The following is a 25333-nucleotide window of genomic DNA, read 5'->3' on the forward strand; positions in this document are numbered from 1 at the left end:
GCCCCCAAAGGGGCATTAAGAGGGATAAATGACATGGGTGCTAAGGTGCCGTTTCACGAGCCCTGCCTGCACTTCCAACTCACATGTTTCGGTCATAGTGCTCCATGTCCTGCTTGCCGGAGTGGGGCACGATGGCGGGGTGCGGGATGCCGGTGGTGTGCATGCCAGAGCCCAGCATCAGCGGGTGGGTGAACCTGCAACAGAGAGCGGGTGAGCCGTGCCGGGAGGGCTGTGCCGTGCCAGGGCTGCCTCACGGGACGGCACTCGGACGTGGCGGAAGCGGACGGAAAGCAGAGGACACGGAAAGCACGTGGGTGCTGCCAGGCTGGCGGGGGGCGGGCAGTGCCCACCACCCCAGGTCACCCGCGTGGGCAGGCAGCTGGAAAGGATCCGGTGCCATGGCGAGGGAACCGCCCGCAGCGGGAGCCGGCCTGGCTGAGGTCCAGGGCACTTCCAACCAGCAGCTTCAGCTACTCAGATCTCTGTTGCTGCAATATCTTATTAGCACTGCACAAAGAAACAACAAGCTCAACGAGGGCTTTGGATGGGAGAGATGAGGACCACCCCGCACCTTCCTTTCAACAGAAACAGCCTAAGTCTGAACACGAACCCAGCTGCAACTCTAGGAGGTGCACCTTGCCTGAGCAATGCTCTCCACAACACAGGCTGAGATCATGAGAGGTCTCGCTCGCTCTCAGGCTTCATTAGCTCTCTCCGGAGTTTTGGAGGGTAAAGCCAGCACAGTCAGCTTTGCCAAGCTTGCCACTTTATGACTGCAGCTTGAGATGGCAGAATTGCCCATGGGAGATGAACTGTTCATTAGATATGCTGGCACGAAAAGAAAAGCTGTTTAATTTAATCCACCAGCACAGTCTGATCCTTATCTGACCAGGTGTACTTTCTCGGCTGCAGCACTGCTGCAAAATCCACCCCGAAATCCTGCAAGCAGGAGCTCAGGGAGGCTGCTGGGGCTCCGGGGGGAACCGTTAGCTCCTCTTGCCTTCGCCTGCAAGGCTGTGCAAGGCTGATGCGTGAGCAAGGAGGGCTGGCAGCACTCCCTCCCCTCTTCTGCAGGACTAGGGGCTCCATGGATGGGGGATGAATGGCATGGGTCAAGGGTTGCATGGATCCAGGTTCCTGCATGGCTAAGGGCTCTCATGAGTGAGGGTTTGCCTGGTTTTCCTATGGGAAATCTCCAATAAAAGCTCTTCAGGACAACATGAAGCAGAAGCAAAAGCTGGTGCATGAGCCCAGACACCCCTATGGAACCACGGGGGCTTTGCCCAGCAGCACCCCTGGAAGGGCTGGGCTCTGTCATGCCCATCCACAGGGGTGTACTGTGCTCAGTTGAAGGCAGAAGCTGTGTTTTTGTCTCACAGAACTGACTTGTGCCCGATGGGAGGGCAGAAAATCACTGCCCATGGCCTGTCCTGCTTTTAAAGCTGAGGCCAGGAAAACAGACAGGTCTCTGCAGAGCAAGAGCTGTGGTGGCAGCAGAGAAACATCCAGGATTAGGATCAGTGACACAGAGCAAAATCCTGAGCAATGGATTCCAGCCCTTTTTCCCAATGCTGAGCTGAGGGCTGGGGTCTCTGGCTCTGTTTAGACTTCTGCTCTATTAAAACCCAACTGCTGTGCATCCTTCATCCTCGATACTCCCCCGAGCACCCTCTGGACCAGACACTGCCTCAAAGCACCTTCTCTCCCCACGGCTGCCCCGGGGCGGGTGCGTGGCTGTCCCTGGGGGCCGTGGTCTGCTGCAAGCTCCTGCTGCACACACTGCAAGCTGCGAGAGCAGCCGAGCTGCTGCCCTGTGTCACACAGCTCATACTCACCTGGAGAAAGAAGCCCCAGCAGAAAGCGCGGACGAGTACGGCTGTCTAAATCCACATGACGGGAGCGGATAGACAGACTGGCTCTGCCTGGGATCAGGAAGAAAGAGGCTATAAAGTATCCACAGCTACGTGGTGTTTCCTAAAGATATCCTTTCCCAAGGGGACTCGGAGCACCGATGCCCCTGGCTGGCAGGACACTCAGGTTGTCCTTTGGATTCAAGGGGCCCTGCAGGACTTGGACATTATTTTGAGAGAACCTGGGCCTTCCTACAAAGGTTGGATTCGATTCTGACCCCCCTTCCAACCCTGGTGCTGAGCAGCACTGCAGCTTTGAGTTTATCTGGTTAAAATGCAAAATGCAGAGGTGTGTGCTGAAAAATCAGCTGCTGTTGCACAGAAGAAGTTGCTAAAAAGAGCACAGCTTGACCAAAAACCTAAAGCCTGGTTAGAGTCTCTGTGCAGTGCACAAGAGGCTGCAACATGAGGATGAATATGAGGAAGAACTTCTTTACTGTGTGGGTGACTGAGCACTGGAACAGATTGCCCAGAGAGGGTGTGGAGTCTCCCTCACTGGGGATATTCCAGGACCATCTGGATGCAATCCTTTGCCATGTGCTCTGGGATTGCCCTGCTTGAGCAGAGAGGTTGGATCAGATGACCCTCTGTGGTCCCTTCCAGCTTTACCCATTCTGTGATTCTGTGATCATGGAACTTCCTGGTGTCTGGAGAGAAAATACCTACTCTGCCCTTGTATTCAGGAATACTCTGATTTCCCCAGCATATAATTTCAAGGATGCCCATCAGTTTTAAACAGCCAAAAGCTCATTCCTTTTCAAAGTGCTTTCATACTGGGGACTGGGCATGTACCAGACCTGGAGCTGGAAATTATTTTTGAGATAGTAAAATAACTATGCAGGAAGTTCCTTGTTGTTCCCAGCAAGGGAACCCCCACATTTTCATATGGAAATAGCTCAAAAATACCTTGGCTTGTTCTGCAAACCCACCAAAAGATGCTTCCAGCCTAAAACTGCACATGGAAACTGAGATTATAGAGTCACAGAGTGGTTTGGGTTGGAAAAGACCTTAAAGCCCATCTTGTTCCACTCCCTGCCATGAGCAGGGACACCTTCCACCAGTCCAGGCTGCTCCAAGCCCTGTCCAACCTGGGGCATGATGGGGTGCTTACACCTGCACTGGTGCTCATGCTCCTCTGGCCGGGCTGCACAGAGCTGTGCCTAAAACCAGCACCAGTTATTTTCAGCTCTAATAACCAAAAAGCCCACCAAAAGTCCACTATCATCACGCGTGGTGCCCTGCCAAGGGCCGAGCTCTGGGGTGCCTGGGATTTTTCAGGGCCAAAGACAAGTTTGTGCCCTGCAGAGGCACAATGACAGTGGGGCAGCAGTCAGGCCCCTGAGCCACGCTGGGCAGGAAGGAGGTTCCTGTTTCTGTTGCTCAGGGAGCTGCTGTGCCTCGGCTTGACCGAAATCTGCAGGATCTGTGTGCAGGGAAGGAGCCGGGGCGGCGGGGCTGTTTACACCCTGCCAGGCAGGAGCCCTCTCCCACCCCTTAGATGTCGGCGGGTATAAACACACCAACAAACAGCCAAGTGCCGCCGCACCGGGAAAACCAAACAGCCTTTGAAGTTGGAGGCGGCTGCCCCAGGGCCGAGAAAACACTCGGAGCTAATCCAGAAGCAACCTGCATTACTCCAGAGGCTGGGATACACCGGGATAGGAACGGAGTCGGGCACTCGCAGCTTCATCCGAAGTCCCCCTGACGTGCAAATTAGTGCAGCTGCGAAATCAGCCCCTGATGGTTGGGAATGCATGACTGCAGCCTGTGCCATGGAATTACAGACTGGCTGGGGTTGGAAGGGACCTTAAAGCTCATCCAGTTCCATCCCCTGCCATGGGCAGGGACATCTTCCACTAGCCCAGGTTGCTCCAAGCCCCGTCCAACCTGGCCTTGGACACCTCCAAGGATGGCACATCCATAGCCTTTCTAGGCAACCTGTGCCCAGGCCTCACCACTCTCCGAGTAAAGAACCTCCTCCTAGTATCTAACCTAACTCTCTCCTCTTCTAGTTTAAAACTGTTCCCCCTTGTCCTATCAGTATCTGCCCATATAAGAAGTCCATCTCCAATTTTTTATGAGCTCCCTTTGTGTACAGGAAGGGGCTGTGAGGTCTCCTCAAAGTCTTCTCTTCTCCGAGCTGACAGCTCCAGCTCTCTCAGTATCTCCACAGTATCAGAGATGCTGGGAGGACAACTGGAACACAGCCATGGGACTCGGCCCAGGGCACAGAAGAGTCACACCATGTGCAGGTTCCTGGCCAAGGTGAACTGCCAGGCTCCATGAGCAAAACTCACTTGACTGGACTCTCGGAGGCTTTTATCCGACTGTCATCCCAGCTAATTACAGAGAGAGTGATTGCAGCTCCTCCTCCTGAAGCGCTCGGTGAGAACAAAACCCGTTTCTGCCCAGCTCCTGCCTGCCAGCTCGTGCAGGAAAATTTGCTTCCTGTGTGTGGCCATCCTGGCTCAGCAGCTGACTTGGTGGCACTGGCACAGGCACAGAATCATGGAATGATTGGGCCAGAAGGGACCTTAAAGACCATCCAGTTCCACCCCCTGCCATGGGCAGGGACACCTTCCACTAGCCCAGGTTGCTCCAAGCCCCGTCCAACCTGGCCTTGAACTCTTCCAGAGACGGGGTAGCCACAGCTTCTCTGGGATGCATCCTTGGCATGACCATCCCTGGCACACAGCCCCTGCTGCCATGGCACAGGGGGATGCTGTCATGAATCTGATGGGATTTGGTGCTTCTGCACCCACCCACACTGGTGTGCTGAGCCTCAGCTGAAAACTGGGCACTCCAGGAGGCTCTTTCCATAAAGTTTGGGCAAGGAAAAGAACGAGCAAAAGCTCTATTAGGCACACGTGCCTCGAGGTGCTGCTCTCTGCATGTCAGGCCGTTTGTTGCTGTACCATATCTGCTCTATTAGTCACTAATGAAGGCATCTGAGGGCGCCAAATCCTGTGGATGCTGAAGAAGCTCTCAGCCATGCAAACTCCCTCTACCACCAACTACCCCACAAAACCTCCACAACAGCCAGACTGCTCTGCCTCCATTCACCCAGGGCTTCCTGAACAACACCATCCCATCCCAGGACCTTCCTTTTGACAAACAGGCTCATTTCTCTCCATCTCCCAACTATTTCTTTCATGTTACAGCACAGTCGCCCCAGTCCTTGTTTTCCCTGAGGATGAATCACATAATCTGAGGAGTTAAATCATCACCCAAGAGTAGCAGATTTAGCACAGAAGGTAAAATGTAATCTCTTTGAAGCCAAACTCTGTATCAAAGGCCTCAGCTCCTGTTTCCTTGTGGTTAAATATCTGGAACATGAAATTCATAAACAAAACAAAGCAAAAAGCTCCCCTCTCCCATTCTGCAATTGGTTCTTGTACCTGGAGCTCTCTGTGGGGTTTTGCTGATAAAAATCCCTCAGCACTGGGGACATCTGGCCACCTGCCCCCATGATCACCCTCCCCGCACTCTCTCCCTGTCCTGACCACCCTGAATTGCCACCTGCAGCCACCACCCTTTCTGTCAGCCTCTGCCACGCCTCCGTGTCCTCAATGGGGGTTAAAAATTAACCCAAGGAGTGACGATGCCCTCACGGCAGCCCTGGCCAGCCCTGCTCCCCTGGGCTCGTCACGGGGACACAGCCAGGGACACGACCACAGAGCACACACTGGTGTATTTTTAACTTGTGTGCCTGGGGCAGGTTTCCCAACTGGCTCTGCTTTGCAGGATGCTCTTCAGGGCTGGCCCATGCAGGAGGGACATTTTGGGAGCGCTCCAGCTCATGGTCCCACCTTCCCCATCCCCACTGGGACAGCAGTTCCCACTGAGCCAGCAGTGCTGTGGCCAGGCTGTGGGTACTGGGGTCGTTTGCTGGGCAGGTCTCTGCCATGGTGTACTTCTTCCTTGTGTGTCAGACCCTAAGAAACACCATGGCCTGGCAGATAGATCATCCCACAGGATTACACTGTGCTGGTGGCAGGCTCAGGAAAAGCACTGCTTGTGCCGCAAACTCCAGCAAGGGAGAAAATTACCTCCCACTCAAAAGAGAGACTTTTGCTGGGATTAGGAGGGATAGGTAGGAAGCTCTCCCTGGGTTCCCTAATCCACACAGGCTGTTGGATGTAAGGCAGCAGACAGTTTTGACTCAGGCAGGTTGTAACACCTCTCCAGGGGTGCCGGGATGAAGCCCTCAGCCTCTCCATGGATCTGCTCCCCATGTGTGACACGGGGCTAAATTCTGCCTGTTCCCCCCGCACACAGGAGGGATGAAGCTGTGGGGGGATGAAGCACCGTGGAGGTCAGGGAGGGCACTGTGGGTGCTCAGTGACCCGTCCGTGTGGAGCGTCCGGCACGAGGGGCTGTGTGGGCAGAGCCCTCCTCACTCACCATCCCATCGAGGGCGTGATCTGTCCCACTCCTCCGGGGGGCAGGGGGTAGAAACCAGGGATGTCTGACGTCTGGGAAGGACGGTGCACTCCTGGAAGAAGGGAGAAGGAGATCAGTTGGACCCAGCACCACATCCCCCAGCCGACAGGGACCACTCCCAGCCCAGTCCCCTGGCTGCTTCATCTATGGACACTTGTCCAGCAGGCCATATATATGTGAAATATCTGTCTGCAAGTGGCAGGATACTGCAATTCCCCTTCATTTGCTGTGGTTCTCTCTATGGGGATGTGGTGGGTCACCCACGTTGCTGCAGAATCACCAACACTCAGGTAAGGTGGTGGGGAATGCAGCTCGTTCTTGTACAAGCATCATCCCTGCTCCATGCCACCCTGAGGACAAGCAGCAACTTGCTTTGCTAAGGATTTGGTTGACTCCAGGCCTCCCTCTGCCCTTCCCAGAGAGCCTCATGAGGTGCTCAATGGATGGTCCAAGCCGTTCCTATGCCCTGTCCCCATCAGTCACCTGCGGGACCCCCCGTGAGCAGGTAGTGGGGATGCTCCAGCAGGCACCACTTCTATCTCCATTTTAAACAATTTGAGTTCAAAACAACTGTTCCGCGGGCTCTGTGGGTGCCAAGGAACTGTGGAGGTGGGTATGGTGCCAGCTGGGAATTCACCCTTCGCACGGGGAATCCCTGTGGGATCTTCAAAGCCGCTGGCACGGGCAGCATGGCCAGGAGACACAGCCCAGCACTGCTCCCTTTCCACCTGGACTGCAAAACATCCTGCAGAGCCTGAGGCTGCGGGTGGGACTCAGACAACCAGGGAGCTGCTGGCAGGAACAGCCTCCAGCTGACCCCTGCACTGGGAGACTGGAGGGGCACTGGGGCTGAGCTCTGCTGCACAGGGGTGTAATGCTGGCTGCTACCCAGCCTCAGACTAAAACTGGGGACAGGGATTGTCCACTGGCTGCCCTGGGTGATGAATACATGGAATAAATTGGCGCAAGCAGCTGCAAACTCAGAAGTCTGGATTATTTTTTTAGGTGTGTTAATGATTAATTAATAATTAGGAATGACACCAACAGATTCCAAGCATCTTATTAGGAGGTAGCTAAAATAAATATATACCTGACCTGAAAGGAATACATAACTTAGTATGAGATCTGCTTCAAGTGGGACTCAGCAGCACTCTGAGGGTCAAACAAAACCAGCACTCACGTCAGGCAGCTGCTGGAATATCCTGAGATTTGCACCTCCAACAGTACAAGTTGCATAAGCCAGAGCACAAGTTATTCTTGCTGGCCCAGTGGTTGGGGCACCAACTACTGACTCAGAATTCCTGCTTGTATTTCCTTGTCTGTGTGTCCTTGGGCTACTGTGAATACTTTAAAGGCATGCTGGGAGAATGAGTATGATGGTGACTCTCAAGTGCTTACACTGGGTGATAATGGGAGCTATTTCAGTGATGGAAACAGAGATGGGACACATCCAGAAGGAACAGGGGAGAAAACCCCCGCCCAGCAATACAGGGACGGGGTGTGATCCCAGCTGCACCACGGAGGCAGGTCCCAGCTGAGGATGATGGTCTGAACCTCTGCACAAATAGGAGCTGGGGGTCTCTGGGAGGGACAGAGTGAAGGAGGGTCTGTCGGGTCACCTTCCCTGCAGACTCAGAAATCTGCAGTCTCCTCTCGAGACTCAAACTCTGCTGGTAGCTGAGCTTCAACAGGTTTATTTTGTTAACTCTTCCTTTTCTTCTGCTGAGTTTATTATGCTCTGGTGGCTGACAAGCAAAGTGCTGGCTGGATGACAACCAGGATGTGCCTGGGTATCTCTTACACCAGACCTAAACCCTACCCATTAACCATCTCTGGTGAGTCCAGAACGTGGCCCCTGGGTTCAGACCAGGGATCACTCAGCAGGTCCTCCAGCCAAGAGCATCCTTGACAGCCCATTGTTTTATCAACAATGTTAACTTGGTGAAGCTGATGCCTCCAGGACAGTTTGGATCACTCCTGGGTGGAGGCCCTTGCCCAAATCACAACAGTTAGTTTTGTGTCTTTGTTTTGGCACTGATTTCTGGGCTCTGATGGGCCCTGAACTCCTTCCTGAATACAGCCTGACACAAAACTGTGAATTTGCTTGCTTTCCCACAAAATCAAGATCATGGTTGTGTAAAAGCCTGGATAATCTGAAGAGAAGTTCTGCACTAACGTAAGGTTGAGGAAAGTTTGATTTTACACTCACTTTGCCAGTAACCCATGAAGAATGATGGAATGATAAACTGGGGTGAATTCCTCTGCACATACCTGTCTTTCACAGTTCAGGGTATGTTTTACAGTTCAGGGTTTAACCTCTGCCTACTGTACTTTCCTCTGTAGCCTCAAGAGCCAGCTGACGTGGCCTGAGCTCACACAGGAACCCGAAGAGCCAAAGCGTGTGACAACCACACAACGTGTGGCTACGGGGACACACATGTCACAATCCAGTCAGCTATCAGACACCGATCCTGCTTAGTCAAAATATTTCCTGTTTCAAGCATTTATTTTCTCTAAACGACAACCTGACAACAGTTTGGGTATGAGTCAAAGGAAAGATTACTTTCCATTTTCTGGTTGACTCTCGCGCATCACCGCGCAGCCTCTGCTCTGGTCTCAAGGTACAGGACAGCTTGTACAGAGAGCTGAACCCACCCCATCAGCAGAGCTGGCACTTTGGATACCAAACTGCCCTTGCCTAGGATTACAAGGCATTGCCAATAAACGAAATAACCTGCTACTGTCAAGCAATGCCCCAGCTCTTGATTTTTCTCACTGATTTGGGACCAGGAAGGTGACAGCCTTCACCTCAGTGGTCTCCAGCACTGTCCCCCTCCCACCACACAGGTCCCCACTACCTTGTTTCTGGTTGATGTCAGCGGGCAGGTGGGGCGAGTGGGAGCCGTGGCTGAAATGGTCGTTGCTGTACGGGATGAGCGGGGTGAGCGGGTGGACTCCGTGGGATGGCTGCACGACGGGAACTTTGTTGGACTGCAAGACACAAGGAGGGAGAGCACTCAGGAATCATCAGGATCCATCAGCAAAAAGGGCCAGTGCCCTTTGCAGACCGGTGGTTGGAGGCGAGGCTGGGAATGACTAAAAACACTAAACAAATCACTGAACCAACATTACAGCACCCTGCTAGAAAAATCCATAAATGAAGCACGGACAACAGCTGGACATGATTACATGGATAGGTGGAAAACAGATCAAATTAGCATGAAGTTTTCAAAATTCAGACCTTTTTTTCATTCATTTCCAGTATCTTTTATTCCAGGATGAATGCTACAAGCATGTTTCCCAATGCAGTGCTCTTGTTCTCTGTCGTGTGCTACCACAGGGTCTAAATCTGGACTCTCACATCTTTCACATTCACTCTGAAAACCACGCTTGGGCTTTCCTAACCAGGGCTCTCATGCAGGCACAGACACAGAATCATTTAGGTTGGAAAAGTCCTTATAAAGACCAAGTCCAACCATTAACCCAGCTCTGCCAAGGCCACCACTAAACACTGAGGGCAACGCCTTTGAAAACATGACGTGGTCACCAGCGAGCCCTTGGGCTGAAATCCCCCTTGGACTGAGGTCCAGCGCTCAGGGAGAAGGACCAGGGGGAGCTGAGGCAGCACTGGGGATGCATGAAACCCAGGAAACTAAGGAAAGAAAAACCTGTCTCCTCTTGCAGCTGCCCCTGGTTAAACACGGTGCGGCCGTCGGAGCCCAACACCTTGTAAAAGGCTCTTTTTGGTGAACATAACGGGAAGTACTTCTGTATGTTGGAGCAAAGAGAGGGGAACCTATTCCAAAGAGCTGCACAGCTGTAAGGAACAAACACACACACACACACTCACACACACACACACTCACTCTCTGCCATCCACACCAGCCTCCTCGCCCCGAGCGTCTCGCGCTGCTCCCTACATGCCTGGTTTCGCCCAGGGTTGCCTTTAAACCCAAACTGACAGGGCAAAGCCTTGGTGGTGGAGTGTTAGGATTTGTCCCAGATAAATCCAGAAAGAGAAACAGGACAGACAGACAAAAGTGGGGAGAAAATGGCAACAGAGCAGGTCAGACAGCTCTGCAGGGGCTAAGAGCTGTGGGCATTGCCAATCAGACCTCTGGTTCCAGCAGGGACTGCAGGTGATTTGCTGTGTGACTTTTGACAAGTCATTTAGGATCCCTGGACTCAATTCACTGGTGCCTTTCACTTTGGAAATGATTTTGCTCAGGCAGAATGAGCACGAAGCTCCAGTTGGCTTTGGTGGAGGTGGCACAGACGGAGACAGGGCTCTGGTTGACTTGTCCTGGACCTCTCCCAGCTGCTCCAAGCTGCTTGCACAGCAGATTGGGAGTCCTGGGCAAGTCCTGTGCTTTGCATCCCTGCTCTGAGGAGGAAACCCGTGAAGCGGAAAGGAAAACAGGCTGATGGAGAAGCCACTTTACATCTGTCTTTCCCACAAAGGTTTGCTCATGTAAATAAAAACCAAGAGGCATGCAGGTTTGCATTTGAGAATGAATGAATACCCTAATTCCTGATGCTTAACAGGGGTAGATTTACTGTGTACAGTGGGATAGTGGGAATGCAACCCCCCTTCCCAGCACAGACTGGTGTGGTGCAGGCGTTCCTGTCCTGCAGCAGGGCCATGGGTTGTGTGGTTTTCCCACTGAGAGTGGTGCTGGGCTGGCTCCTGCTTACTTAAATACATGTTTGGAGCTCTGAGCTTTTTCTATTCTTAGCCATGAAATGAGACGAAGAATAGCTTTTCAGTGATATTTCTAAAATTAGCTTTGGCTGAGCTTGTTTAAGAGCCACAAAGCCCAAATGAGGGATATGCTGTTTTACATGTACATTTGAACATGACACTGGAGCAGAATGAGCTCTGTGATGGGCTGTTCTGAAAACTAAACTTGAGCATTTCTGCTGTTCAAAGCAGGGCAGATCTTTCCTTTCCATTTGCCTCGTGCCTGATCCAAAGCACAGCACCAGCCTGCCTGATGACTGACAACAGCTCTCAGAGCAATGACAGAAGACACAGACCACTACAGCTGCAGAGGAACAGTCCTGATGCTGATCCGCAGGATACCTCCACAAGGAAAAGCGGAGAGCAAAGCTGCTTACAGCAAAGGCATGGACTGTCCTGCTTCCCATCAAAGCAGAACATGGAAGTGTTCAAGGCCAGGTTGGACAGGGCCAGTGGAAGGTGTCCCTGCCCATGGCAAGAGGGGTTGGAATGAGATGAGCCTTAAGGTCTCTTCCAACTCAAATCATTCTGTTATTCTATGGTAACCTGGTGTTACAAGAAGGTTGCACTCAGCTACTCAGATTTTCCATCGGTTCAGATGGCAAACAAGATGCTGCACCAGCAAGAGCTGCCATCCCCATGGCCCTTCTACATTTGCCCTTGTCTCACTCAAAAACCTTTCTACTCTCTAAAGCCATGGAGATCTGTGGGGAAAGATGCTCAGGAAGGAGGCCAGAAAAATTTCTGGAAGAGGCTGTTTATCCCTCTCCCACTTCCTCCATCAGGGAGTTTGTCACAGGAACCCGTCTCCCAAAACGAGCCAACCAAGGGAAGAGGGAAATGTTGCACAAACATCTGGAGAAACAGAGACAACTCCTTCAGTGCTGGTCCCCAGTTCAAACACCACAGCTGCTAATGGTTGTGGTCCATGGCCAGGACTGCAGCTCCTTGTTTTCCCACAGCTGTGCTGTGAAACCACACCCAGCTCATAGAAATCCATATGCCAGAGAAACGGGATCGATTCCTCTTTTTTGTAAGGTCTAGATTGCATTCCTGCAAATCAGCTGCAGCACCTGAACCTTGAAGAGGCTTTTCAAAGCCAGGACTTAGGAGCTGACAATGTTTTACGCCATAAAAATAACCTGATGTAAATGTTTTCTTCCAAGTGGAGATTTAACAAGAGGGTAGTGGTTTGGTGTCCTCCCAGCAGGTCCCCTGGGAGGACGTGGGGTGCTGCTGGTTGGGACTTCATGGGGATCTGCTGTGGTTTGGTGAAGCATCTTTTTTTGCCTCTTCCCCAGAGCTGGGTTTCAGTACAGCCCAGAGCTGCAGTGACAGAGCTGCTCACTGCCCACCCCCCAGAATAACACAGCTGGTGCCCAGGATCACAGGGCAACTCCAAGCTGTGACCTCTTGTCCTTCAGCATTCATGGGGGTTCATGAAGGGGCTCCAAGGACAGCTTTGCCTCACCTCTCCAGCACAGCCCTTTGAAGGCAGGTTGGAGAATGAGCTGTGCAGCCACGCCCTCGTACAGAAATGGAGAGACACCTTTACAGCAACAGCAGAACGATATTTCCAGAGGGGATGGAGCAGCAGGATGGGGTTTGCAAGCCTTTTTCCCTCTCAAATTTGCTAAACTGCAGCTCTGCTGAGTGCCCACCCCCTGGTAAGTGCTGCCTGCTTGGTCCCCTTGTGCTGGGCCAGGCACTGACGTGCAGCACATCACCCTCCCGGGACCAACCACCCCCACCACCCTCCCTGAAACCAAAAACCCCCAAAGCTATTGTGAGGGAAGGAGATCCCACTTCGAAGCCAAGAAGTGACATTAATAACCAGAGGTAATTGGAGGAGCAGAGAGAAAACACAGTTGCATTAATTATTAAGAAAGACTAATTGTTGGCAAGAAAAAATTAGGAAACACCGCTCACACAGGGGCGTCTGATTGCCACGGGAGCTCCAGGCTAGCTAGAAAAATCTCTTTGTGCTGAGCACACACAAACCCAGCAGGTCTTTCACATGAGGATCACCCTCACCATCAGAACTCCAGTGTTTTTTGACTCCAAGGTGCCTGATCAGGCTCAGCATCCTTCGCCTTTACTCCCATCCCACACCACACGTGCTCTGGCTGTGGGCAGCACTGGGGTTATATAAGTTGCTGGTTGATCAGAACTATAAATGAGGGGGTTTTGGTCAAAATGTGGGTTTTTCAATAGAAAATTGTGTGAGATTATAATCAAACATCTTCTGGAAAGCACCTCGTGTTAGCAAGCATTTTGATTCATTTTTTAAAGACTGATGTATTTAGTCATGACATGCTAAAAATGAGTAGCTTTGCTTTGCTGGCTTGATGGAGGATTTTTCTTTTAAAGATTTTTCTTTCAAACTTTAAAGCCAGTCTTAGCAAAATGTAGCACAGAAGGTCAAAAGTCAAAATTTGAGTGAAATGATCAAATCAAAAAACTTCCATGGCCAGCAAAACTCTTCAGTTTTTAACTCTGTGAAAATATTAGGAAAAAACCTGAAGATTTTTTTTTTTCTGCTTGGATCACTTTCGGAAAACAAACAAATGGAAAAAAAGAAGAGCATGTTTTGTAACCTGTGAAAAGTATTCCTTGCTACAACTGAACACAGCTATCAAAGGCAGAAGTGGTCACACCAAACTTCCTGGGGATCTGCTAAGGAACCCAACAGCTGCTTTTGTGGATGGGAATTTTCTGATAGAAGACAATTCACGACTAAAATAAATCAGCTGAATTCTACTGCCCCTTCCAAGAGCTGGTGCCCAGTTTGCTGAAAAACGCTAAATTTCTGGGGACAAGACTCAGAGGGGTGATGTGCTCCCCATGGAGGATAATGGGGTGCTGCCTGCCTTGCATGAACCACAGCTCCCACAGCATCAGCCAACACCCTGGAGAGCCAAAAGCCCCGTGGTCAGCCCAAAACCAAGGAAAGCAGGGAGGAGGCTGCTGGGAAGTCCTGCACCGTGGGAGCCAGGGATGCACAGGAGTCTGCAGGGAGGAGGAAGCCCCAGGGCCCCTCTGGGCACCCCAGAGTCAGGTGCCCCCATCACCCCGGTCATGCTGGCCCTGGCAGCACCCCCAGCCTCGGGCAGGCTGGAGCACCCTGGGGGTGCAGGATCTGTGCCCCCAGCACACAGGGTCAGGGTGCAGGGCCGGGGGAGTGCTGTGGTTCCCAGCCCTCCGGGGAGCCGAGCCACAGGCAGGTGAGATGAGTCACATCACTTTCAAATTTCCCCACATGGCCCGCCCCAAAAACAGAGAAATGAAAGAGCCCTGGGCCAGCCTGGCCATGGCCAGTGTGGGGCGAGGGGCCTGGGCAATGGATGGGAGCTCGGGGTGGCAGCTGTGCCGAGCTGGTGGCCATCACCATGGAGCTCAGGCTGGCAGCTGTGCCGAGCTGGTGGCCATCACCATGGAGCTCAGGCTGGCAGCTGTGCCGAGCTGGTGGCCATCACCACCACGGCAGAGCGGGGATTTGGCAGTCCCAGAGCCCTGTGTCACCAGCTGTGCTGTGTTTCCCGCTGCTGGGAGCATCCCCAAGGCAGTTCCTGGCTCAGAGCCGGTAGATGGATGGGGTGAGCTCCATCCCTGCTCCTCTGCCCTGCACACAAGCTCCAGTCCAGCCCCAACAAGCTGCCCCATGAGCGTTTGCTCCGACGTCACTTCTCAGAGGGGGTGAGATGAGATGAGTCGACGCGTCGTCTACGAGAAACAAAACCTACCAAGTTTTGCTGTTGCTGATTCAATGAGGAATTAATTCCTCTTAGCTGCAAAATTAGTCATCGTGCCACAGAAAGAAAGGTAGAAGGTCAGGCTGCACCGAGCATGCACTGCTGCTGGGGAAGGTACCTGTGACCGGTGGGACTGTGCCTTGTGCTCTTTACCCATCAATCAATCCAAATTAGCAAGTGATTAGTGACGTATCAGGGACATCAGGACAGGTTGGATGAGGCCCTGGGCGACCTGGTCTAGTGGAAGGTGTCTTTGCCCATGGCAGGCAGGTTGGAACTGGATGATCTCTAAGGTTCCTTCCAACCCAAAGCACTCTGTGATTCTATGCTATTATTAAGGACATTATTAGGTACATCATGTAACAGGAGGGCTCACAGGACTCCCATGGCAACGCTGGGATCCGGAGCTCACACCTTCCCACCCAGCTCTGCAGAGTTTCAGGGTTCCTCTAAGTTCTGGAAACACCTCCCAGCTCAGAGCCCCGGACCTTCAGACACATTCAGCCCTCGCTGCCCCGGGGTGTCACAGCAGGAGATGCTGTGATAACAGATCACCCCAAACACCCGCTGCAGGCCGTTTGTGGCGCTGCCTGCACGGGGCCGGAGCCCTCGGCAGCCGCGGGCCACGGCAGCGCCGACTCATTTCTCGCCTCAGCTCGCTCTTTTCTCCTTTCTCACTTTTGCTGCAGTCCCAGCGCCCGCTGCCGCAGCACAGAGGAAACAGGGAAAGTTAAAGCCACCCACGCCCTCATCCAGCCATGCACCCCTCCAGCAAAGCCCAGCTTTGGCTGCAGCTGCAGCATCAGCATCTCCCTGGTCCCTGCCCGGGCCAACCGGCGAGGCTGCGGCACGAGGGCTGGACCAGGTCCTCACCCTCAGCACCACCAAGGGTTCCTCCAGGGACCAGGCACCACCTGCCCCATGGCCAGAGGAGCCCCATGCACCCCATCCCTGGCTGGCCCCAAAGTGCTCATGAGCAGCAGTGAGACCAAGAGGAAAGTAATAATATGCAGCTCTTAATTCTTGCATTAATTCTGCATGTGAATCGCAGCAAGGAGCTGATTGGTTTAAGAGACACATCACACACACAGGCAGATATTGTCTTTGCTCAGGTTTTTATCCAAATATTGTCCTCACTCAGGTTTTTATCCCTGCACTCCACGTTTTGTGGCTGATGGAGCATTAATTCCCTCGACTCTTCCCTCTCCCCCTGCTTTCTTTCAGCTTCATGAAAATGCAGTTCTGCTTTGAAAATGCTGATGGGGCACCTGGGCAGCCCCACTCTTCTCTGCACACTCAAGGGGATGTGCTCACCTCAGCAGTCAAATTCAGCTCCCCTGGTGCTGACTCCCCTGGGACTGGGATGTGCCTCAGGGGACAAATCACAGAATCATGGAATGGTTTGGGTTGGAAGGGACCTTAAAGCTCATCTTGTTTCACACATTCCACTAGACCAGGTTGCTCCAAACCCCATCCAACCTGGCCTTGGACACTTCCAGGGATGAGGGAAACACGGGGAAAAAACTTAAAACCCTTCTAGAAGTTCTCAGTGACCTTCTGTGCTGCTGCTGGTTTCTGGTTTTAAGCAATAATGGTTATTATTTTTAAGTTAAATGCTTCAGGGGAAATCAGCTGAGTTTTTCACGGGCACAGGAAGAGCTGTTTCACTTCTCAAGTATTTATGTTCTAAGAGAAAGATGTAGGTGGTTCTTCGTGAAAATTACGAAAAAAAAAAAAAGAAAAAAAGGCATGGAAAAATAAAGATCAAAAGTCCCTCCCAGAGGCTGCTGCTTTGGGGTGAGGGGGGCAGTTACACCCCATACCAGAGAGGTAGTACCCCCAGAAAAATGAAATTTAGGCATCACCACCCAATGTTTACAGTCCCATTCAGCAGAAGAGCCACCTCACTCCAGAAGCTTCCTCAGCTCTGCAGAAAGTCCCATTGTGCAAGGCTCTCCTTGCCTGGGAAGTGCTGCTGCTGTGAGTCTCAAAGCACCTGCTCAGGAGGGGACAGAAACACCCCCCAGTCCCAATGTGCCACTGCCACGGAGGGCAGCGGTGACATGTGGCTTCATGGCAACAAATACAGCCCAGGGGCTGCCCCACAGCACCAAACCCCAGCTAGCTTCTCCCCCAAAACAGGGCAATATAATGCCAGGGGCTGCATCACCCCCGAGCTATTGCCCCTCTTCTGCAAAACCCACCCCTGGTTATTGGCTTTCTCGTGTTCTGGGCTAGGGAGAAAAAACATTTCTGGCCCCGTCGTGCTCTGAGGTTCTGAGAATTTGAATCAAGAGCTGCAAACCCTGGAGTTACCAGTAACTCTGAGGCTCTGAATGCCAAGGCTCTCACTTGACCTGCGGGGGCTGATAGGATCTGACCTCCTTTACTGCACTTCTCGACGGTGAGTGCTCGCTCCAATACCCAGAATTAATCAGGAAAATGTCCAACAGGGCAAGGCAGGAAAGCAAAACAAAAGTATGTCACAGAGGTGAGGCTCACCCTGTGGTCAGGCTTGAGACACCACTTTCTGAAGGACCAGGGACATTCCCTTGTGTGCCCGGCAGTGCTGGGACCAGCCAGACCTCAGGGTGCAAAGGCTGAGGGTCTGCACTGGGAGAGCTGTGTCCCAGTGCCAGGTGCTGGTGGTTTGGAGGATTTTCACCTGTTTGGACAAGCCATTTGCAAATCCCAGCTCTAGCTGGGTCTTGGATCTGAACCCAGATGGCTTTGGCATCTGGTTGTCACATCCTTAGGTATGAGGAAGAAATTCTTCCCTGTGAGGGTGGTGAGGCCCTGGCACAGAGAAGCTGTGGATGCCCCATCCCTGGAAGTGTTCCAGACCAGGCTGGATGGGGCTTGGAGAAACCTAATGTAAGGTGTCCCTGCCCATGTCAGGGGGTGGAATGAGATGAGCTTTAAGGTCCCTTCCAACCCAAAACACCCCTCCTCTCCAAGGACGCTCTGCAGCAGCAGATGGAAAAACCTGTGAGATCTCTGGGTGCATGTGCCAGCCAACGAGCCCAGCAGGAACCCTCCAGGTGCTGGGGATGTGCAGTTTTCTGGAGGCAAATGTTTGCTCACAGAATCCCTGGGCACGGGCAGAGGGCTCCTGGCTGCTGGCTGTGTTTTTTCTTTCCGTGTAAAACAAAAACAAAACCAGCCCATGTACTTGAAAGAGCGCGGGGGAGTTTACAAAACACAACCCCCCAAAAAACCCTGATGCGATTTGAGGCGTTTCGATTCACCAAACATCAGAGGGGGTGAAACCTGCCCCTCCACATCACAGTGCCAGAGTGCAAGGCCACCGTGGGTGACACCATCCTGCTGGTGTCACCATCCTGCTGGTGTCACCCCTGTCACACCGGGACATGGGCAGGAGACACATCACAGGACTTTTGTCCATCTCTAGGCTTGGGGAGGGACAGTTGCCAGCCCCTCCTGGCAGGCACATTACTCCCTATTTTTCTCTCTCTTTTCTTTTCTTTTCTTTTCTTTTCTTTTCTTTTCTTTTCTTTTCTTTTCTTTTCTTTTCTTTTCTTTTCTTTTCTTTTCTTTTCTTTTCTTTTCTTTTCTTTTCTTTTCTTTTCTTTTCTTTTCTTTTCTTTTCTTTTCTTTTCTTTTCTTTTCTTTTCTTTTCTCCTTTTTTTTCTTTTCCATTACCTTTACTATTCCCTTCCCTTCCTTTCCCTTCCCTTTTTTCTCTTTTCTTTTCCTTTTCTTTCTTTCATTTCCTTTTCTTTCTTTTATCTTTACTTTCCTCTTATTTCCTTTTCTTTTCTTTTTCCTCTTCTTTTCTTTTCCTATTCTATTCTGTTCTGTTCCTTTTAAATCTGCCAGTCTCAAAGCTCAGCTTCAGGGGAGATCCCACTAGCTGACAACATCACTGGTTGGAAGAAACAGAAAACAAACCCAAGGACCTCACCCCATCTCAGAGTAAATCCCCATCTTGGTGACTATGATGGGAAAAAATAACAGTAACAAAATAATAACAATCCAGTAATTCTGCTGACTTGTTCAGAGGCATCAAAGGACACCAAGAGAAGGTGTTTTACCCCGTGGGAGGTGGCCGTGCCCAAGCACTTGCCACAGCTCAGTGACAGATAAACCCAAACAACGAGGGATGACAACCTGTAATATTACTGTCCTCCCTGGGTAGGCATTTCCCTCCTGGGGTGAAATCCTTGGCCATTTATAAAGATGCTGGGGTGCATTTCCAACACGGATGGCCAGGAAGGAAACCGAGCCCTCCCCGGGCTCTCTCCCAGACCCTCCGCAGCCTCCCTGCCAGCCCCGCGTGGGGATGGGTGTCATTCCCACCCTGGCACTGGTTCTGCCAACCAGGGAAGCGAAGGGCAGGGGTGAGGGACATCCCTCCCTCCCCACGGGGACCCCTCTGGGGACCCCCCGGGCTGGAGAGGGGCGAGCTGCCCGCTGCCGCCCCCAGGGTATCCCAACCTCACTCACATTTATTTCCCAGTTTCCATGACAAACGGCTCCCCGGGGGCCGTGGAGGGAAGATAATCCCCCTCGGAGCCGAAGGGATGCTCTCTGGACACCCCGCAGCAGTAAGGCGATAGCAGCTTTCCCGGCTGCTCACTTTCAAGGGTGACATGTTTACAAAGAATGCTACAGCCGCTAATCCTGGATGATACCCCGTGTCTGCCTGGGAGAAATCCTAATTTTCTCGATAGGAGGAATTAGTTCCTTTAATGCCTAATACCCTTTTTTTTTCCTCTGAAAGCAAGCAAGCATTATTGTGCAGAGCGGAATAAACATTTTAATTAAAATGAGGAATTTATCTTCCAGTCGAATTCGTCTGAGCCCCCGACGACACGTCAAACTCTGCTTTCCCATTTTGAATCTTCCTCTGATCTCTTAATGCGAGCAGCTGAATTAAAACCTGGGCTTGGTGGATTTGCATATAATTAGAGAGCAAGGGAAATTAATAGGGAATTGAATGGGCTTCTCCTCTGCCCATCTGATGTTTTTACCAGATTAAAAAGAGTTGATTTTTTTTAATGACTGTAAAAATGTATTAAATATTATTTAAACTTTTTTTGTTTTGTTTTGTTTTGTTGGGGGGAGGGAAGCAGACAGACTAAAGAAGCAAACTTATACATATGATAATGAACAACTCCTATCGTGGGAAGCAAATATCATTGTAATTAGGATTAGAAAGGAATCCTAATTAATCTTGTCCTGCCACTTGACTTCTAGAAGTTCCTTAAATGTTACCTCCTATGAGATGTAAAACAAGGAGCAGTTTAAAGGCTCGACAGCTAATCCTCGTGGCCTCAGCAGCACGGGGTGGAGGCTCCTGGATGAGATTTAGGATGGAGAGGTCTGATCCCATGGGCTGGACTCGGACTAAAGGGGAACACACAGCTCTGCTGCCTCAGACTCCTAATTCCTCATGACAAAGTAGGTAATGAGAGAGCAAACCAGGAGAGATGGGATGCACCAAGCACCACAGCAACCCCCCACTCCATACAATCTCTCCAGATCCTCTTCCATGGCTTTTTTTCAATACTGTCTGTTTAGCAACACTTCTGGGGCTCTTTTTCAGAATGGGACTCCAGGTGAGGGGGGGAATAAATGAGGTAACTCCAGGGCTGTGCATCCCCACCCCATGCCTCGATTTCATCTTCTCCACACTCGTGATGATAAAGATTACCCACCATGCTGGTATTAAGTCATACATATTTTAACTCAGCTCTTGTCATGTGTCATCAAATCCTGTTTTTCAGGTATTGAGATTCATGGATTTAATTGCGTAAGATTTTACTACGGGAGTGGATGGTCATGAGATTTTTTTCATCTTTGTGTCTCAGCATGGAAAGCAGGTTGGAGAGAGCTGGTTTCCAAACTTCAGAGCCTGGATGAAAGTCTCATTTTCCAAATACAGCTAAATACAGTGCCAGGAGATGCCATAACGGGGGATTATAACTTGGCCTAGTAATGAATGCAGCAAACTTTATGCTAAATAATAAATGAATCCTGCTATGGCTGGGTTGCCTTCTCAGCATTTTTTTACCAAGAGCTCCCATCATTTTTTGGCTATGGCTTTATGAAAGTGACTGTGAACAACAGCCCAAGAATAACCTGATTAGGACAGACACAAAAAATTTTCACCTCGAAACCAGAGACCACACAAAATATGCCCAGTCTTGGATTTCACCTTAACCCAGGCTAATCAAAAGTTCACAAGGCAGGACTGATCAAAGGCTTCACACTGAAAGAACGAGAAAGTCACAATTTCATATGGTTTTCACGAGAAAAATAATTGATGAAACTTTTCCCTTTCAACTTGGTTTTGCTTTGAGTTCGGGGTTCATCGGAATACAAGAAGCCACAGGCACAGACCCACGAGGGCTGAGATCTTAGCACAGCTCTGATGATCCAGTTCTTACTGGGGGAGCTCATGACCTGGCCCAGGACTGCACGGAGTCAGGAATTTTAAGGAACATTTATTTTTGTCTGAAAAACCAAGTCATGGAAACCACAACTCCTCGCAGGGTGCATCAAACAGTTTTGCTGGGAGAAGTTTAGGTCCTGGACAGAGACTTGAGCCACCTCCCGGTTGACGTGCTCACCTTCCCAGGTGGCAGAAGAGCCAGATACAAGCCACGTTCATCCCAAACCTTTCTTTGTATTTTCATGCTTTGATTCTCATCTCTGATGAGATTTTCCTTTTCCTTTTCTTCCCTTTTTTCTCTTTTCTTTTCCTTTTTTTTTCTTTCCTTTCCTTTTCTTTCTTTTCTCTTTTCTCTCCTCTTATTTCCTTTTCTTTTCTTTTTTCCTCTTCTTTTCTTTTCCTATCCTATTCTGTTCTGTTCCTTTTGAATCTGCCAGTCTCAAAGCTCAGCTTCAGGGGAGATCCCACTATCTAACAACATCACGGGTTGGAAGAAACAGAAAACAAACCCAAGGACCTCACCCCATCTGAGAGTAAATCCCCCCAGAGCTGTACCCCTGGCTGACCATGGAGAAGGGTCCCAGTGGCCAGACCCCGACTGGGGAAAGCAGCCCGAGGTGGGGGTTGGAGGCACCTGCCTGTTCCCATCACCCCAGGTGGGAGGTGTCACCATTTCAGGGAGGCAGCGAAGGGGAAAATGTTAAAATACCACCTTTTCTGGCTGAGGTCAGACTTGTTTTCCAAAACAACTCGCCCTGGGAGCTCGCCCTGCCCCGCGGTCAGCTGCGACACGGCACTCCATGGAAAAGGTTTTCCAGAAAAGCCAAACAAAGCAGAACTGGGCAAACAGAAGGGTGTGTGTGGAGTCGGTCCCACGGGAGGCAGGGATCAGGGTGGCTGACGTGCAAGCAGGTCACTGCTGCTCTGGTGCCTCTGCCAGGTCTGCCCGCACCACGCAGGGCACCGGTGCCACCAGCAGTGTCCCCAAGGCAGGTGACTGTTTTCCTTGGGGCAGCTCATTTCGTGGGATTTGCTGGGAAGTGGAGGGGGTGTCTGAGCTCCTGGGGTCACCACAGGAGAACGTGGGGACTTCGGCCCTCTGTGACCCAAGTAAAACCTCAGGGTTTTCATGGAGGAGTTTGATGAACTCACTGATTTGGGGCCTGTTCTGTGCCAGCAGCTCCCATGGAATACAAACTGATTCACAACAACTTCCCCAGCATTTACACCCGTTTGGATGAAAAGGAGAAGAAAAAAATATTCAAGAAGAAAGAAGAACAAATGATAATATGAAGCTCCTGGCATAGATTTTTTCCTAACCAGATAATTAACCAATTCAACCCACCACCAGGGATCAGGTATTTAACTGCAGGTCATTTTGTAACACAGACCTTTTTTAGCTTACTTGCCACGGCCTCTGATCTACTGCAATAACTGACAGCTGTATTTGCTGAATGATGAAACTGAGATTACAGAGAACGCAGATCATACTAAAAATACCCCAAACCACCTGTGTGCATACAACCTCCACATGCCTACAGTGACATTTTTAAGCTTAGGTATTATTTAGGGCCTGAGCTCCAAGTCCACGTGTCCCACATCTGCCTTCTGACAATCCAGGAATGAAAAACTTATCTTGCCACCAGGACAGTGATCCACAGGCAGAAGAAATCCTTGCTTCAGGACTTTACTACATGATTAAATCCTATACTAGTATTGCATTTTCTCCATAGCAAAAGTTCTCTTCATTACCTACGGATTGTACATTTGCTGAAAAATCCAATTAAAACACTACTGCCGTTGGGTTAGGATTTACATTCTTTCCAGCAAAGTTTGCAATTAAAAAAATAAACCCAGATATCTTCTGGCCATCATCTAAGCTCCTTAGAATGCAAAAGGTAAAAAGCATATAGATTACAGAGGATTACACCTTTTTACACCTCTCCATTCTGAGGTGCTGCACAGGGAAAGCAACTTCTTCTTAAAGGATGTTCTTAATATAATATCTTCCCTTTAATTTTTTGGCTGTCTCTTTCCACCATTTCAGGACATAAAGCAACCTGGGACTTTAGGAGGAAACCCCATCTCAGAACAGGTGACCCCATAAGTCCTCAGCTGAAGTGTTTGGGGCATCTCCAGACCCTTTCAGTAGAAGAGGATTGAAAATAAGATACAACCCATGCCAAAGTGAAAGCTTTGCCACTGATTTATCTCATCTAAGGCCAAGGACATGTCACTACCTCCAGTGCCGGCAGGTGTCCATTCAGGTCTTGAATCACAGATTCATTTAGGCTGGAAAAGCCCTCAAAGATCGAGTCCAACCGTTACCACAGCACTGCCAAGGCCACCACTAAGCCATGTCCCCAAGTGCCACACTCCTTTTAAATCCCTCCAGGGATGGTGACTCTATCACTGCCCTGGGCAACCTGTGCCAGGGCTTCACAACCCTTCTGATGAAGAGATTTTTTCCTAATGTTAAATCTAAACCTCCCCTGGTGCAACTTGAGGCTGTTTCCTCTTGTCCCATCACTTGTCACCTGGGAGAAGAGGCCAACCCACAGCTGGCTACAACCTCCTTCCAGGGCTTTGTAGAGCAAGAAGGGTCCCCCCTGAGCCTCCTTTTCTCCAGGCTGAGTCCCCCCAGCTCCCTCAGCTGATCCTCACCAGACTTGTCCTCCAGCCCCTTCCCCAGCTCTGTTGGCCTTCTCTGGACACACTCCAGCACCTCACTGCCTTTCTTGGAGTGAGGGGCCCAAAACTCCACACAGAACTCGAGATGCCTCCTCACCAGTGACTGCAGAAGTGGGAAGAGCCAGAGTTTTCTCCTGAGATGAATACTTGTTTGCTGTGCTACAGGGAGACTGGTGACATGGCTATAAAACATTGCCTTTAGTCCACCTCTCTTATCATCACATCTCTCTGCCTCAGTGGGACTGTTTCTATGTGTACAGGCCCATATTCAAACCACGAATTTAACAGAAATTGCATTTCTTAACTGTAAAGTGTATTTTTAGGGTGGAGACCTGTTATCTCCTGCATCTGAACAACGTGGAGCTCAGCAGGCTCATTTCTGCTTGTGATCTTCACCAAGCAAACAATAGATATTGCTTGTAACAGGGGATTTTATATAAAGTATTTCTATATATTTGATACAATAGTGTAATAATAGCTACCAGTTACTGATCAAGGTCTGACAGGCAGCTCAGAGACATTTCCCTGTCTGTTTGCTTGCTGACCCCAGAAAAAGGAGTGGGGAAATTACCCAGGAGCAGAGGCAAATGAGCACTTTTCCTTATTTTGTCTTTTATGACAGCAAATTTTGCCACTGATTTCAAGAGGAGTGTATTGTCTGCCTCTTTATAGCCACCAGCATAAAAATCTGTGAGGATCACAAACTGGTTAGCAAGAGCATAAATATGTGCACGTACACGAATGCCAGGGCAAACACGTGCACAAACCTGCAGGCCAAGGCTCTCCTCCTGCACCAGGGAATCACAGGATCATGGAATGGTTTGAGTGGGAAGGGACCTCAAAGCTCCTCCAGTTTCAACCTCCCTTCCACGGGCAGGGACATCCCAAGTCACTGCAAAGCAGAGGGGGAGCCCCTCACCAGCCCCCCTCATTAGTCCTCGGGCTCATTAGGTTATCAGGACCCAACTATTCCCATTAAACAAAATCCACTGGCATGTTCCTTTCGTAAAAAAAGTATTAATATTTTAAATTACTATAATTTGTGCCTGGGACTAATAAATCTTAATTATTCAGCAGAAAACAAATTGTAGCATGGAATTTAATCCCTCATATCTACTCTATCTACTACAAACGAGCTACCAGCGATCCAAGCAGGAGCTACCTGGCAATCAGCGATTACACGATTTATTTTTTGAATTTTCATTCTCCACTGGGTATTATCTGAACACCTGCAGTGCCTCTGTTCTCACCTGACGTGTACTACGCTGTGCTGGCTGCAATGACATCTGCTGGTGGCTACAAACCTCCTCGGCTGGCCCAGGTAATTCCATAATAAAAGAGGCACCTACGTGCTCCTACACTTTTGGTTTTGTTGTGG

General features: G+C 50.6%; 1 protein-coding gene across 2 annotated transcripts in view; it reads right to left on the minus strand.

Moving 5' to 3' along the window:
- TCF7 (transcription factor 7) overlaps positions 1–25333 on the minus strand; it is a 70014-nt gene that overhangs the window by 10848 nt on the left and 33833 nt on the right. For both annotated transcript variants that reach the window (XM_032702724.1, XM_032702725.1), the window contains exons 4-7: positions 9212–9344; positions 6315–6405; positions 1836–1922; positions 84–194 (exon numbers count right to left, since the gene is read on the minus strand). In XM_032702724.1, coding sequence (XP_032558615.1) covers positions 84–194; positions 1836–1922; positions 6315–6405; positions 9212–9344 — 422 coding nt within the window. The remainder of the gene's footprint in view (positions 1–83; positions 195–1835; positions 1923–6314; positions 6406–9211; positions 9345–25333) is intronic.

This window comes from Chiroxiphia lanceolata, chromosome 15 (assembly GCF_009829145.1).
Source record: "Chiroxiphia lanceolata isolate bChiLan1 chromosome 15, bChiLan1.pri, whole genome shotgun sequence".
Taxonomy (NCBI): domain Eukaryota; kingdom Metazoa; phylum Chordata; class Aves; order Passeriformes; family Pipridae; genus Chiroxiphia; species Chiroxiphia lanceolata.